Raw genomic sequence first — 15,959 nt, 5'->3', positions numbered from 1 at the left:
TATATTTTGTTAAATTACTCCCTCCGTCCCGGCTAAGATGATACATTGCTTAGCCGGCACGAGGTTTTAGGAGTTATTGGTTAAAATGTTTAATTGGAGAGAGAGAATGTGTGTGTAAGTATTAAAGTAGAGAGATAAAAAAAGATGAATATTTTAATAGGAGTGAGAAAAAGTGGTTGAGTGTATTAATTGGAGAGAGAGAGTTACCAAAAAAGGAAATGTGTCATCTTAGTTGGGACAAACTAAAAAGGAAAAATGTCATCTTAAGAGCATCCGCAATGGTGCTTAGGCCAGCCATTCTCTCCCCTGCCACGTCAGCAACACTAAAAAATCCACCTGCCACATAAGATTTAGGCCAGCCATAGGCCAGCCGCAATAAAAATAATTCAAAATATACTATATTTACGGAATTAAAATTACGATTAAATTACGGAATTAAATTTACGACAAATATACGGGAAAATTCATTAATTGCATTTAAAAAAGTTACATAGATAAAAAAAATTACATAATAAAAAAAAATTCGGGCTTCCACACACGAGCCACCGCCCCACTCTACTCCTCACTAATTTATTAAAATAATACATAAAAAATGTTAGTATGCCTTGAATTTGTGTTAGTTTGCCGCTAGCCGAATGGGGGTCTCGCTGGATGTTGTATTGGGTCTTAATTTTGTTTTAGGTCTTAATTTTGTATTGGGCTAGTTGTTGTTGTCCATCGCTGGATGTTGCTCTTGTATAGAAATTTAGAGATAGAGAAAATCGCGTTTATATAGTTTTTCAAAAATTAAAAAAAAGAATTAAATTTTTTTTAAAAAAGAATTAATTTTTTTTTAAAACAAGAATTAAAAAAAAAACAAAATTCGGCGCTGGCCGATCGGGCCGCCACAATGGCGGCTAGCCGATCGGCCAGCGCTTCGGCCAGCGACGAGCGATCGGCCAGCCCACGCCGATCCGCTCGCCGATTGCAATGGTTCGGCTAGCCGATCGGCTAGCGCGACGAATCGGCTAGCCGATCGCTAGCCGACCATTGCGGATGCTCTAAGCGGGACGGAGGGAGTAATTAAAATACAAGTACTACATTAAAACTATAAATTATGTGTGTTACCATATTGTGTATTTGAATTACATCTAATGGTATTAATTGCATGATTGGATTGATTGTTTGAAATTTTAAATAATACCTCCGTTCTATAAGAATATACATTTTTCTTTTTTAGTCCGTCCTATAATAATATGCATTTTCTAATTTTGGAAAAAAATTTCTCTCTAATGAGATGAGATCCATTATCCACTGATAATATTTTAAAGAGGGAACATCTTTTTTAGTCCACGAACTTTGCCAAAGTATCATTTTAGGTCCGTGAACTTAGAAAATATCATTTCAGGTCCATCAACTATGGGTTAATATCATTTGAACTATTTTTTACTATTTCCAAGTTTTTCTGGACGAAAATACCCTCGATACCTTAAAGGGTATATATTTTTAATAAACTTATCATATACTCATATTTTTTATAAATATCTTTACAATATATTTTTGATGAATTTTCTAAATATAATTTGACCTTCAATATTAGCACTTAATTATGTGACATGCAAGTAAAATTGCTTCTTTAATTTTTTATATTAAAGAATTTTAAAATTGAATAAAGAACTTTTCTTTAATAATAAAAAATTTAATTAAGGATCTTTTCTTGCATGTCACAAAATTAAGTGATAATATTGAAGGTCAAATTATATTTAGGAAATTCATCAAAAATATATAGTAAAGATATTTATAAAAAAATATTGAGTATAGGATAAGTTTATTAAAAGAGTGAACTACACAAATGGTCCCTGGACTATGGGTTTATCTCGCCCATAGTCCCTGGACTTTAAAAATATCGCCAGTAGTCCCTGGACTAAGGGTTTATCTCGAAATTGGTCCTTTTGGCTTTTTTTGGTACGAAAATACCCTTTGATATTATTTTGGGGGGTTTGGGCAATTTGGTCTTTTTACACTTTTAACATTTTAAATCTGATATTATTTTAGTTATGTACTAACTTTGATATTATTTCAAAATTATCATTCTTCTTTCATTTTGTTATCCTTCACTGAATTTTTTTTTTATTTCAATATTAGATTTAATTTTATAAAATTAAATTTAATATTTAGATTTTTAAATATCAATAAATTTTTTAATGAAAACTATTAATTCATGGACACTATAAATATTGATTAAAACTATTAATTTTTGTTATTTAATATAATATTCAATTGAATTGAAGAAGTACAGAAAAATAATATTAATCATGATGGAAAAATAAGAGTTATTCTATTTAGCCTCCGTTCGGTTGTTATAATTGCTTGTGATTAAATATTATGAAGTTGACTAAAAATTTGATCATACTTAAAATTTTATATAGGAGTATTTTTGTTGAAATTTTCTAGTAAATTTTGATTGTTTTTAAATTAATAAACAAAAATTATATTAGTCTTACATTAGATGCATATTTATTTCAGAATTAATTGTGTTATATAATCTATTTATGATTAAAGCTATTTAAATATTGATTAAAACTAAGGCGTTGTCATACCTTATTGATTACATAGTACTATACACTATCAAATATTGATTAATACTATTAATTTTAATTTTTGCTATTTAATAATTTTTATAATTAAAAAATTTTATTGATATTTAAAAAATAAAATTTAAAATTTTGTAAAATTAAATTTAATATTGAAATTAAAAAAACAAATTCAGTGAAGGATAACAAAATGGAAGAAGAATGATAATTTTGAAATAATATCAAAGTTAGTACATAACTAAAATAATATCAGATTTAAAATGTTAAAAGTGTAAAAAGACCAAATTGCCCAAACCCCCCAAAATAATATTAAAGGGTATTTTCGTACCAAAAAAAGCCAAAAGGACCAATTTCGAGATAAACCCTTAGTCCAGGGACTACTGGCGATATTTTTAAAGTCCAGGGACTATGGGCGAGATAAACCCATAGTCCAGGGACCATTTGTGTAGTTCACTCTTATTAAAAATATACCCTTTAAGGTATCAAGGGTATTTTTGTCTAGAAAAATTTGGAAATAGTAAAAAAGTATTTCAAATGATATTAACCCATAGTTGATGAACCTGAAATGATATTTTCAAAGTTTACAGACCTAAAATGATACTTTGGCAAAGTTCGTGGACCAAAAAAGATGTTCCCTCTATTTTAAATATTTTTTCTCTCTATCTCTTACTTTACTAATTTTATATATAAATACGTGCTGAGTGTATATTTTTTAGGGACGGATAGAGTATGTATATTAATGATTGTATATGGTGGCCGCCGAAAATAAAAGTGTACGAGAAAATGTGTCTTACATTTGTATTTATTCCAAGTGTGATTTTTTTAATCACAAGCATTAGTCATTTATCATATCACCATCCAAAGTGAGTTTTTAAAAGTTATAGGCCGTTGACTTTGTGAATGGCCATAAAAATGGATTTGATTTTTTTTTTTTTATGATTTGAGGAAATTAAGGGGACAACTCTACAGTTAGCACAGTTGTTCATGAGAATTAACAATTTTATTTGGATAGCTTTACCAAACATTATTAGAAAGGAAAATATTATAATATCAATAATTCTACAAGTAATAGTATTTCAACTTTTCAAAAGTCTTAATCCATGAAGATGTTTTTCATTTATATTAGCATTATATACCTTTATAAAAACATGTAAGTAGAATAAATAGAGTGATGGAAACTGTCCCACCTATAGAGGTCCCTACAAATCAAAGCGGAGAATAGTCACTAGGCTCTTCGGTGAACACTGTTTCGGTGAACACTGTTGATAATTACCAAAAAATGAAAAGAAAAGAAAAAGTCTTTGGAAGTTGACCTTAACTCTTAAAAACTTCCATGACAAACATGTACTACTAACAACTGTTTTGATTTTGCTTAATTAGTCAACAAATATATTTGTCATTTTTCCTGATTTGCTAACAATTTTGCATTATGCATGTGATTTGCAGCTCTTTCGGTCAATTCAGAGTACTATAAACTATAATTAACTATATAAAAATAAATAATTTAAGCCAATTTTTTATCGCAAGTGGGAGGAAAGGTTTCCAATAGTAGAAAATGGCTAGCTGCGTATCAGATTTTAATTCAACATTAATAGAATATTAACTGATGATCAAGTGATCAACCACTAACTTCAACAAAAAAAATCAGATTAAACAATAAAAAGTCATTAATAAAAAACAGCAAAAATCAAAACTAGTTACTATACATCCCTAAATTTTATGAAACCGAAACCGACTATTCTGGAACCAATGACACACCCACAATTCCAAATCACCACCCCTCGATGTTGCGAAAAGATAATCTCGAAAGACTAACACGGCCTTAAAGTAATAATCCATCAATTATATTAGTACTATTATACATTATCATTAAAGCACCTTCCATTATATTTAAACACATAACTACCAACACCCATTTATATATTCGAAAACGAAATATATTTATATATAGAAAGTGAGGTGGAGGTTATCCTGATGTCAAAGTGGTCCCACCCAATCCGCCAATCACATACCCCCAATCCATTACTCTAAATCCATGCCACCTCATCTCCCTATACCCCAACACACCACCCCCCAATTCCCTCCAGAAGTTTCCACTCCACCAATCCAAAGAACCTTCTAATTAAAAAAAACAACACTAAAATATTACAAGTTGCAATGGAAGGTTCAATCCAAAACCTCCATTTCTAGAACTTTCCAAGATAAATATCTCCCCTCCCTTCCTATATAAAGAAGGAAGCATCTTCTTTCTGTTCACACTCACTCCCAACTTCCTTAACCGTTTCATTTCCAAAACAGAACAGAATCGAACCCAACTGAAAAAAAATCAAATCTCACAAGCTGTCTGATTTTCTTTCCTTAATCGGAAATTCATGTTTTCCTCTGCTTTTCTGTTAAATCGCGCAACTGAATTAGATGTTTCCGGTGAAGGAGGAGTCGTCGTCGAGCGATGCGGCGCCGCGGCCGATGGAAGGGCTGCACGAAATGGGGCCGCCGCCGTTCCTGACGAAGACGTTCGACATGGTGGACGATCCGGCCACCGACGGCGTCGTGTCGTGGAGCAGAGGAGGCCACAGCTTCGTCGTGTGGGACCCGCACGCCTTCTCCTCCTCTCTGCTGCCTCGTTACTTCAAGCACTCTAACTTCTCCAGCTTCGTCAGACAGCTCAACACTTATGTAAGTAAATCCCCCTTTTTCTTTCTGTTTTCGATATTATTTTCATGAGAAGAATGGGATAATCAGATGCGTGTCTAGTCAATCAGAATTGCAATTGTGATTCGTGTCGAATCAAAATTGGATAAATTCTATGTCATTTTCTGCAATTGTGATTAGCTGAACACATCAGATGTCTAGTCAATTGGAATCGGAGAAGTATATGTTTTTAAACAAAGTTTGTTGTTGTTCTTCTTCTTCTTCATAAAGGTGTTGATAGAAGATGATGAGAAGCTTCAAAATCCAATTCAAGAAAAAGGTACTAACAAATTTCTCCAAACTCAAGGAAAAAACTAAGTGGAAAATGTGATTGATTGATGCAGGGATTTAGAAAGATCGACACAGACAAGTGGGAATTCGCCAACGATGCGTTTCTCAGAGGCCAGAAGCATCTGTTGAAGCACATAACACGAAGGAAGACGAGCCCCCCACAGGCCCCAGTCCCGGCCCAGTCTGCGGACCCAGAGGTGGACGGGCTGCGCCGCGACCGGGTGCTGCTGGTGATGGAGCTCGTGAAGCTCCGTCAGCAGCAGCAGGCGACGCGGGCTCACCTCCAGCAGATGGAGCTGAGGCTGCAGAGCACGGAGAGGAGGCAGCAGCAGATGATGAGCTTCTTGGCGAGGGCGATGCAGAATCCCGAGTTCATCACTCAGTTGGCTAATTGCAGGGAGAGGAGGCGGAGGGAGTTGGAGGAGGATCCCGGGAAGAAGCGGAGGAGGGCGGTCGAGGGGTCATCCGGGTGGGGGGCGGTGAAGGCTGAGCCGGTGGAGTATTGGGGGGGCTTGGCCCCCTCGGAGCTCGAGGTGCTGGCAATGGAGATGCAGGGGAGGGGGAAGGGGAAGGGGGAGGAGGTGGAGGCGGACGAGGTCGATAACGAGCTTGACGAAGGGTTTTGGGAGGAGCTACTTAGTGAGGGGTTTGATGAGGAAGTAGGTTTGGGTGATGGTTGTGAAGATGGGGAGGATGTGAATGCTTTGGCTCATAGGTTGGGCTTCTTGGCTGCACCTCCTTGGAGATAATGTACCGCTTCGTTTGCTCGTGATGACACGTTGGTGTGTCTTGTGAATGCTGGTCGGCCGGGTTTTGGTGCTCTTGAGATAATGTCAAGCGGAATCAGTCTTGGACTTTCCTACCTGACTGACGATAGTGGTCTCGGGTAATTTCTAATCGATTTAGTTTTGAGTAATGATTTAATCTCCAGCAATCGAATATCCACAAAATCAGATGCCACAAGTTTAGATCTAAAATGGCCGTTTTTTTTTTAACGTTAAAATTTCATATCGTTTGTTTAATTATGTTTGTTATGTTTACAGTTTCATTCACATTTTATGTCTCTTTAAGTTCAATGCAATTTTGCCTGATTATATAAAAGTTCAGTAGCCTTTTTCTGTTTTTTATATTTTAATTAAAGTCTTTCAGGTCACCATTCATACATGGTAAACAAATGTTCAATTCATGTTGTATTCAAAGAAACATTTCTACATAGGAGTATATGATTTCTAAAAGTGTCATGTCATATTACATTGGTTCACTACTAATTACGAGTAATCCAATTTTGGATAAGATTCCACAATTTTACAAGTGTCAAATAGATTGTATTCATCAATCATCATATGTAACTTCGATTTGGATCAATTTTGCGTTTTCAAGAGTAGGTAGGTAATATCTTGTGTTTGACACGTGTAATGCTGCAAATTGCGACAACCTTAACTATCAACATAGTGCTTTTGAATTCTAGTTTAAAATTTACACGTTCTAGTCTAACTAGTCAAACAGAAGAAATTGACTAACCAATGCAATTCTGTATGCAAAATGGTACTCCCTCCGTCCCGGCTAAGATGACACATTTCTTGGCCGGCACGGGATTTTAGGAGTTATTGGTTTAAGTGTTTAATTGGATAGAGAAAAAGTGGGTGTAAGTATTAAAATAGAGAGAGGAAGAAAGATGAATATTTTAATAAGAGTGAGAAAAAGTGGTTTGATGTATTAATTGGAGATAGAAAGTTTCCAAAAAAGGAAAAGTGTCATCTTAGTTTGGACAAACTAAAAAGGAAAACGTGTCATCTTAAGCGGGACGGAGGGAGTAGCATATAATGCCATATACCTTCTTAGTTAGGTTCAAGAATCTCGATACTTCGTACGTAAAATCAATAATCGAAATCATAATATCTAGTGACTGAATCCCCCTCACTAAAAGATCAAATCATAATATCAAGTGACTATCTAAACACCTAATAATCTCTCGATGCTTTATACATAAAGTCAATGATCGAAATCACAATATCTAACAATTGATATCCCTCACTAAATAATCGAATCCACGATATCAAGTAACTATCTAAACACTTAAATAATAGAAATCATAAAATAGCCAACTCAAAATTCGAGACTTAATCCTCTCACTAAAGGATCGAAACCACGATATAAAGTGACTATCTAAACACCTCAAACAATAAAATTCCTAGAATAGCTTACTCAAAATTTTAGATCTTTCCATTATCGAAAGTAAAATTTCTAAGAAGAGTAGCTACAGGGATGAGAATAACTAGTCTTAAAAAAAGAATCAAACATGCTCAAAATCAAGGAGCAAATCTCTTACCGTACAGTTTATTAAAAATTGAATATGTTTTAAGAATAACGCGTGTAACCTTGAAATAGTAGTATCGAAAAAGGAAGTGAGACATGATTTTATTTGTATGAATTCTAATTTTGGGCTGACACGTGGAGTGATGCAAACTGCGACAAGAATCAAGATAACCTTAAATAGTTTAACATAGTACACTATCTAGATTACACGCGTTGCCCAAATATAGGAAGAGAAGTAACCAAAGAAATTTTGTTTGCAAAATGGGAGCACATATATCGTGCATGTGGCGAATTAGCTATGAGCTACTTATATTTTTCCTCGAATTCCCAATTTTTTTTTCGTGTATTCTTCTCGTCGACAGCTAAAGGACTAATCTTTGTCCCAACGGTCAGCGTATTAAGCGGTAGGAGATTAGCCAAATGGTTGCGGACAGCTCGAGGAATAACCCTTGTCCCAATAATCAGCTAGCGCATTAAACGGTAAGGACAGACCAAAATGGTTGCTCCATTCACATGTGTTGAATATAATTTGTGTCTGGGTCTTTTATCCTTACTGGACTTGGCCCAGAAGCCCAACTGCTTACTCTTCACACCTGGATAGCTGCCACGTGCCTCTTCACTTGGATCCTGCTTCTCGGCCGTTGGATTGAGGGTTTGTGTGTTGTGTTTGTTAAGTGAGAATGAGAGCCATTTTCTGATTCACATTCTACACTCTACTCTTTCTCTCCCCACTCTTTGAGACTCTCTGATTTCTCTCTGCTTCTCTGATGGCTTCTCCGGTTGATTCCTTGAGATTCTTTACTGTTCTTGTGTGATTGATCTAGTGTGAGTTGTTGAGAAGGCAACTTCTTCGGTTGCTTAGCATTTGTGAGAACTAGGGTTTCTTCTCTGAATTGTGTGTGGTGAACTAATTTGGTGTGAAGGGGCGGCGTGGTGGAGGTATTGACAGTGTGAGGGTAGACTTCAGTCAATTCATCGGTGCTCCCTTGGATTCGGTTCTAGTTGAATAGATCTGGGCTATGTGGCGGGTTTTGAGCCATATTTTGTGATCTATTATGCTTTGCGTCGTTTCTTTTGTTAGTAATTGTTTAAGATCCGCAAGGATCTGGTTTTGGTGTACTAACAAGTTGATTGAGTGTGCAGGTTTACCAAGGAGTCAAGATTACTCAAGAACCCTATCTAGAACTAGTTACTGTAATTGTAATAGTTGTGAGGGATTTGATTGTAATCTTTGATACATATCAGTCGTGTGGGTTGGAGTTTAATTGAGCTCCCATAATGAAGAACAAAGAGGTCTTGGTAATTAGTGAATCCGCTCCTAGTCTGATCCCTACAGTGGTATCAGAGCCACAGGGGGGACTAGGACGGCACGCCAAGTCGCTTAAGGAGGTGGGCAAGTGGAATCCTCCTTCGAGTGAGGGTTCGTTCTGGTAAATTGGCTTGACCTTTGGTTTTTTCTTTTTCTGTTTATTGCCACCTATAGGCTTGGGATCTTGTTTTCTGGTAGATAGTCTCTAGCAAAGACTTAGGACTCTCTGTGCTTTTCTTTTCTGTGTTGCTTCCGCTGGTTCTTTTTCTCTATATCATATTACTTGACCACCAAGCATTTTATACTTCCCATGTGACCCTCTGCGCCTTCCAGTAGTGAGTGATTGCGAGCTGGGATAGCCTTGGCCAATGTTGCTCGTGACAGTCAAGGATTTGAGGTCCTTTCTGTTGTGTGAAAGCTTTGTGACTGTTCTTGTGTTGCTGGTGGATGTCTCTGTGTTTTCAGGTGTGTAAGGCTTTGTGTTTCTATCTTGCCTCTTGAGTTCTTGCAAAATTTCTTGCTAAAATATCTCAGCCTGTGGGTTTGGTTCCCTATAATGGTAAAAATGATTTTGCTATTTGGAAACAAAAAATGAAGTGTATTTTGATTCAACAAAAAGTTTTCAAGGTTGTTGATGGTTCTTTACTTGAGGATACTGTTTAGGATAAAAAAGATGAGATGAATGAGTTGGCTAGGGCTACTATAGTGTTAAACTTGTCTGATTCTGTGATTAGGAAAGTTGATCATGTTGAGTCTGCTTCTGAAATGTGGAAATTACTTGATACTCTGTTTACTGAAACTTCTATGTCTACAAGAATGTACCTGCTTGAAAAATTGTTTAAATTTTTGCTTGATCTTGCTAAGGACATAGATGACAATGTTGATAGGTTTCAGAAGCCTTGTGCAAGATATTAAGAGATCTGGTGACACAACTATAGATGCTTACACTAGTATAACCCTAATGAATGTCATTCCTGATTCTTATAGTGATGTTAAAGCTCCCCTGGAATTAATTGTTAGCTCCCTGAAATCCAAGGAACTTGAACTTAGGGAAAGAGCTGCTGATAAGAATGCCTATAACAAAGTGCTTAATGTTAGAGGTAGGTCTACATCCAGAGGGGGAAATGAATCTAGTGGTGGCTCTAACTCAGGTAATAATGGCAAGAAAAAGTATAGATCTAGGTCTAGAAGTAAGGATCCTAAGACCTATAGGAAGTATTTTAAATGTGGGGATGTTGGGCACTATAAAAAGGAGTGCACCAAACCTAAAAAGAATAAATTCCAGAACAATAATTCCCAGGTTGAACCTCTTGTCAATGTGGCTACTTATGATAATGTGTATGACTCTGTGTTCATAGTACATGATCTGCCATTTGTGAATGCTTCTCTTGCTTGCCCTTTTACCTCTAATGATTGGTTATGTGATTCTGGATGTACTTATCACGTAAGTCCTTTCAAGGAAGTGTTTTCGAGCTGAAACCTGTAACCAAAACCTATGTGTCAATGGCTGATGACAAGAAGTGTGAAATTCTTGGAATTGGCACTGTGTGTTTGAAGTTTGAAAATTGTTATGTGCTTAACTTGAAGGATGTGAGATATGTTCCTGATCTTTGCTATAATTTAATGTTATGTACTGCTCTTGAAAATGAGGGTATAAGGGGAAAATGAGGGGAAAATTGTATGAAAATTTGCAAAGGATCTATGTGCCTGTTCAAAGCTAAAAAGAAGTGTGGTTTATATGTCTGTACTGCTGTGCCTCTTACATGTGAAAACGCTTTTGCCAATGTTGTTAAATCTGATAAAACTATGTTGTTGCATAATAGGCTTGGTCACATGAGTGCAAAAGGCCTGAGTATTCTGAAAAAACATGCCATCCTATCTGATAATGATGTTCAAAGTGAGTTGCCCTTTTGTGATTCTTGTGTGCTGGGTAAACAACATAGAGTTTCTTTTCCTTCTACTTCTGCACCTGCAAATGTGAGTAAATGTATTATGGAATACTTGCAAATGGATGTTTGGGGCCCTGCTTCTGTGTCTTCTCACTCTGGATGTGTTTATTTCTTGTCTGTGATTGATGATTTTTCAAGAAAAGTTTGGTGTTTTTTGATGAGACATAAGTCTGAGGTTTTTGAGAAACTGGAAACTTGGAAAATCTCGATTGAAACTCAAACTGGCAAGAAAATTAAGGCTATTAGAACTGATAATGGCATGGAGTTTTGTAATAATCAAATGGATGATTTATGTGTTGGTTTTGGAATCAAAAGACATAAAACTGTGCCTTATACCCCTCAGCAAAATGGGGTGCTGAGAGAATGAACAGGACTTTGCTTGATAAAGTGAGATGCATGCTTTCTAAGTCTGGTTTGTCTAAAAAATTTTGGGGTGAGGCTTTGTTAATTGCTACTTATTTGGTAAATAGGTCTCCTTCTGTGCCTCTGGTTGGTCAATGTCCTGAATATGTGTTTTATGGAAAGCCTCTTAACTTTTCTCACCTAATGGTCTTTGGCTGTTCTGTTTTTGTGCATACCAAGTCTGATAAACTTGAGCCTAGGTCTAGGAAAGGTGTTTTTCTAGGTTACCCTGAAGGTGTTAAAGGTTATAGAGTCATAATAAGTAGGGATGTAGTCTTCAATGAAGATGAATTCCTCTGCTTAAGTGTAACACCCGCCTTTTTAGCACCTGTTCACGTTGAATTTTATTTTGAGAACGAGCAAGTGATGACCTTGATTAAAACACTGTCTTTGCTTTGATTAGTTGCGAATGGAAATAGTAAATGCTTGTTTTGGTCGTTGATTAATTGTGTGGTGAAAATAGTCGACGAGATTGTCGGGAGAATCGTCGATGGAAAAATTGGGCGTTCGTCTAAGTATTTAGAATAACACCAAAGTACTAAAATAATGAAACACCACAATTTAATTAATATACTAAAATCTTATATATTTCGGGTCTATAACTTTTGTCTATTATTACTCTTTCCTAACTCTTTTATCCTTATTCAATTAGACTATTTTAATATAGTCATTTATTTCTAATTCTTATTATATTACCGCAGTCAACATAAAATCTTTCCCTAAACCCTTCCACACGTTTTCTTCTTTTCAATGCTGCCGCCACTCCCTAAAATTTCTCCCACAAACAAATCAAATCTCTACCTTATATATATCTCTTTCCACAACTGTATTTTATTTTATTAGCGCCGTTCTAGACCCTATTGCAGTGTTCCTTTTTTCTCTTCCGTGAAGGTAATTTCTTCTCCTTCCATTGAGTACGAAAAACCTCCATATTTGTTGATTCCATAATTCGATATTACAGTGGGAAGGAGGAATTGAGAGTGTTGTAACTACCGTCTGTTTGTGCGAACCTTGCTTCTTCCCAAAGGTATATCTTTTCCTCAAATCCATGCCATAGATTCATACACCACAGTAATCAGATTTGTTGAAATTCTTGAAAAACTTGTTGAATGCTACCTTCTTGTTAAAGCTCGATCTTTACTGCCATTGCAAGCATGCAAGTCTGTCTTTTATCTCCTTCTAATCTGAATTCTTGGAAATATTTTTTGTCTGCCCAAAATGTTTGGATCGAACGTATTATAAATTTTACTAAAATGTTTAGAAAGGGGAGCAGGGGAGATAAATGCTTCCTGACGTGAACGGAGGATGTAGTGTTGAATCTGTGATTCCAGAGAGAGGCGTGAGAGAGAGATATGAGAGATGGGAGTACTGCTCCTGCTCCAAAATTTTGTGTGAAGGGACCGAAGGAAAAAGATGAACTGGGAGGTGTAAGTGCTGAGAGTGTATTAATAAATATGGTTTGTTCATGTATTTATTTGAGGCAGAGAAAGAAAGCATGAATTACAGTAGAGAAGGAGAGGAAGTTTTCGACAGTTTAGAGAAGGGAGTGTATAATTATTTTTTTTCTTTCCAGCCATTTTATTAAAACGTGTTGAGTTGAGAATACACTAATACATATATATATATATATATGTGGTGGCTGGGCAGTATACATACAAAACTTATTTTACTCCTTTTACCTTGTTTTGCAACGTGTGTTGGAAAGGGGAGTATATACGTGTGTTGATTAGGGAGTATATTGCATTACATTCTTTGTATAATAGGCTTTCTTTTGTTCTTTTGCGATAGAGAGTTTGACGTGAGTAGGTTGCAGGGAGTAGTAGACGTGTAGTATTTGAGGGAGTAATATAGTATATTAGTTTCATTGTTATCTTTTGAATAGTTGTTTGAGAAAGAGGCGTGTGACTGGGGGGTAATTATGCTAAACTCTTTTAATAATTTCTCTTTAATTTTATGTAGAGTTGAATATATATAATTAAAATAGGTAAGCAAGTGTTGGGAATGAGTATTTACGTGTTGAGGGATGGAAGTATAGTTTTTAAATAATCTTCTTTTCCTTTTGTAAGTATAAACGTGTGTCGTGGGAGTATATTAGAATATATGTTGATGACTGTTCCCTTTTTCCTAATTTTAATTGTGGAGCACTACTATATGGTTATATTATTTTGATGGGACAAATTAATTTAGGGACAAATTAATTTAGGGTATAATAGTTTTAAAGTGGAGAATTTATATTAATATGTACACATGTGTTGTAAATACGTGCAGTAATGTGGAAGAATGTAAATATTATGTTATTTAATTTAGTTGCTATATTTTATAGTTAGATTAAATGGTAAATTCCTTGGTGGACTGTTTTAATTTAATGCTTGAAGCAGTAGAAGGGATTTGTCTGGCCATTTGTACTTCGCGATGATTTGAGTTGAGAAAAGAGTTTAGTTTTGGACTATATTATTTAAATTCATAAGTGTCCCTTGTACGTGAGACTAAAGCCGACGGATGAAAGTATAATTGTGTTGATGCTGTTTTGTTTGATTGATTATATGAAACTCTTGATAGAAATGATGAATGAATAATTTGAGCGCGCACACACACACGTAGGATGCATGCATTGTTAAATTAATTTATGTGGCAAAGTCTGATTTTGCATATCATGTTATTTCGAAAAGGGTGAGCTTGTGCACGTTGGTTGCGGTTGGAAAAGGAAGTGATTGAGGATTAAGCTTGTGAGGTGGGCTTTCCTTTTAAATAAGGACTATGTCCTAAGTACTATTTTTTTATGTGAAAGGAGGTGAAAATTGTTTGTCTTGCCATGTTTTGTGTTTGAATGAACCTATCTGAAGTGGCTATGCCATGTATGTTTAATCGAATTCGGGTCCCAGTAGGGCCGCAAACCCTGCTCGGACTAGTGTACACCCAGTAGATCGTGCGCTATCTCTTTGGAGTTGGCCGGTCTAGTGACTTGGTTCGTGGCCACGTTCCTTGTCATGTATGTTCAGATATGGTGATGGTGATGGTGAATGTGGATGGAAAACGGTTGCAACCGAACTTGTGAAATATATTTTAGGGACTTGGGTTCTTTTAAAACCCCCATGATCACTCGTTATGGCTTGACAAACTGATTTTGGCATGTGTCCACTGAGTGCATCAAGTACTTAGCCCTACATTTTATTTTTTTTAATGTGCAGATTGAGCGGCGACGGACGGGGATGATGTTGAGCAGAATTCATGGATTATTTATGACTTGCTTAGTATTGTTGGATATGTCGTGTCTTCATACTCGACATTTTTCCGTCTCTTGAACGCTTCCGCATTGTGTCTTTTCTTTAGAATTCTTTTAGCATTGAGAGTCAAACACTTTTCAAATTGTTTACATTCCAGTCTTTATTTCCTTAGAGTTGGTACTTTGTTGAAATGATAGTACTTTGTTTTTCTAAGTTTTCAGTTATTAAAATATTTTGGACCACTATGTTTGTTTCCCGTTTTCTTCCACGCGTCTTTAACCCTTCCCTAGTCACGATAAACTGTGTTTTCTATCCTTAGAAATGCGGGTGTGGCATTAAGATTGACAAGTAACTCAGATCCTATAGATGTGGACAATGAACCTCTTAATGAGGTGAAGTCCACAGTCTCACTCACTGATGTGGAGTCTCTCAATGATGCTCCAAGTTAGGGGTGGCAAATCGTGCGTGTCGGGTCGTTATCGTGTCGACACGATAACGACATGAACAAGATAACAACAAATACGAACACGACCCGTTAAGAAAACCTCAAACACGAATACGAACACGACCCGCTACCCTCAGACACGAACACGACACGAACCCATTAATGACACGAACCGTTTCGGGTCAACACGACACGAACACGACACGAACCCATTAATGACACGAAAATAAGTATTGAAAAATGAAAATAATAAGAATAATAATATTAAAATATTATGTGTTAATAAGAATAATAATATTAAAATATTATGTGTTAACGGATAACACGAACACACATTGTTAACGGATAACACGAACCCGACACGAAATTTTCGTGTCCTTAATGGGTCGACCCGATAAGGACACGGACACGATAAGATCTGACCCAAACCCATTAATTTCGTGCCGGTTCGTGTTGTGTTATCGTGTCGTGTCGAAAATTGCCAGCCCTACTCCAAGTGAGGTGGAGCAGCCTTTTTGGAACACCTATCCAGCCTATATACCTAATGAGACTCCTGATGAAGGAAACCCAAATGTTGTTCATGATAATGTGCCTGCCCAAAATGTTTGTGATAATGTGCCTAACTTGCATGATAGTCCTGCTAGAAATGCTCCTCCTGTTCCTGTTCAAAATGTGATTAATAGCCCTGCTGATATTCAGAATGCCATTGATGCTCCTAACTTACAGGATTATGTGCTTGTTAGAGATAGAGCTAGAAGA

The 15,959-nt window shown here is 36.2% G+C and overlaps 1 protein-coding gene and 1 long non-coding RNA gene across 3 annotated transcripts; both read left to right on the top strand.

Moving 5' to 3' along the window:
• Positions 1-4,805: 4,805 nt before the first annotated feature.
• On the top strand, positions 4,806-6,682 carry LOC125218249 (heat stress transcription factor A-7a-like). Its single transcript, XM_048119885.2, has 2 exons — positions 4,806-5,249; positions 5,609-6,682. The coding sequence occupies exons 1-2, from the start codon at positions 4,989-4,991 to the stop codon at positions 6,302-6,304; spliced, it is 957 nt and encodes a 318-aa protein (XP_047975842.1). The 5' UTR covers positions 4,806-4,988; the 3' UTR covers positions 6,305-6,682.
• A 2,630-nt stretch (positions 6,683-9,312) lies between these two features.
• LOC125185354 (uncharacterized) lies at positions 9,313-14,989 on the top strand. 2 transcript variants are annotated; one of them, XR_016134591.1, is made up of 4 exons: positions 9,313-9,645; positions 12,493-12,558; positions 14,201-14,262; positions 14,720-14,989. It is a non-coding gene; the product is annotated as an uncharacterized LOC125185354 (long non-coding RNA). The 2 variants fall into 2 exon arrangements; XR_016134590.1 differs by lacking the exon at positions 9,313-9,645 and adding an exon at positions 9,656-12,422.
• Positions 14,990-15,959: the final 970 nt, after the last annotated feature.

Source organism: Salvia hispanica, chromosome 1, assembly GCF_029641045.1.
Source record: "Salvia hispanica isolate PSC_SH4W2 chromosome 1, Shi_PSC_v1, whole genome shotgun sequence".
NCBI classification, from domain to species: domain Eukaryota; kingdom Viridiplantae; phylum Streptophyta; class Magnoliopsida; order Lamiales; family Lamiaceae; genus Salvia; species Salvia hispanica.
Note: the sequence above shows the minus strand (reverse complement) of the source record. Positions and strands in the feature narration are given on the sequence as shown.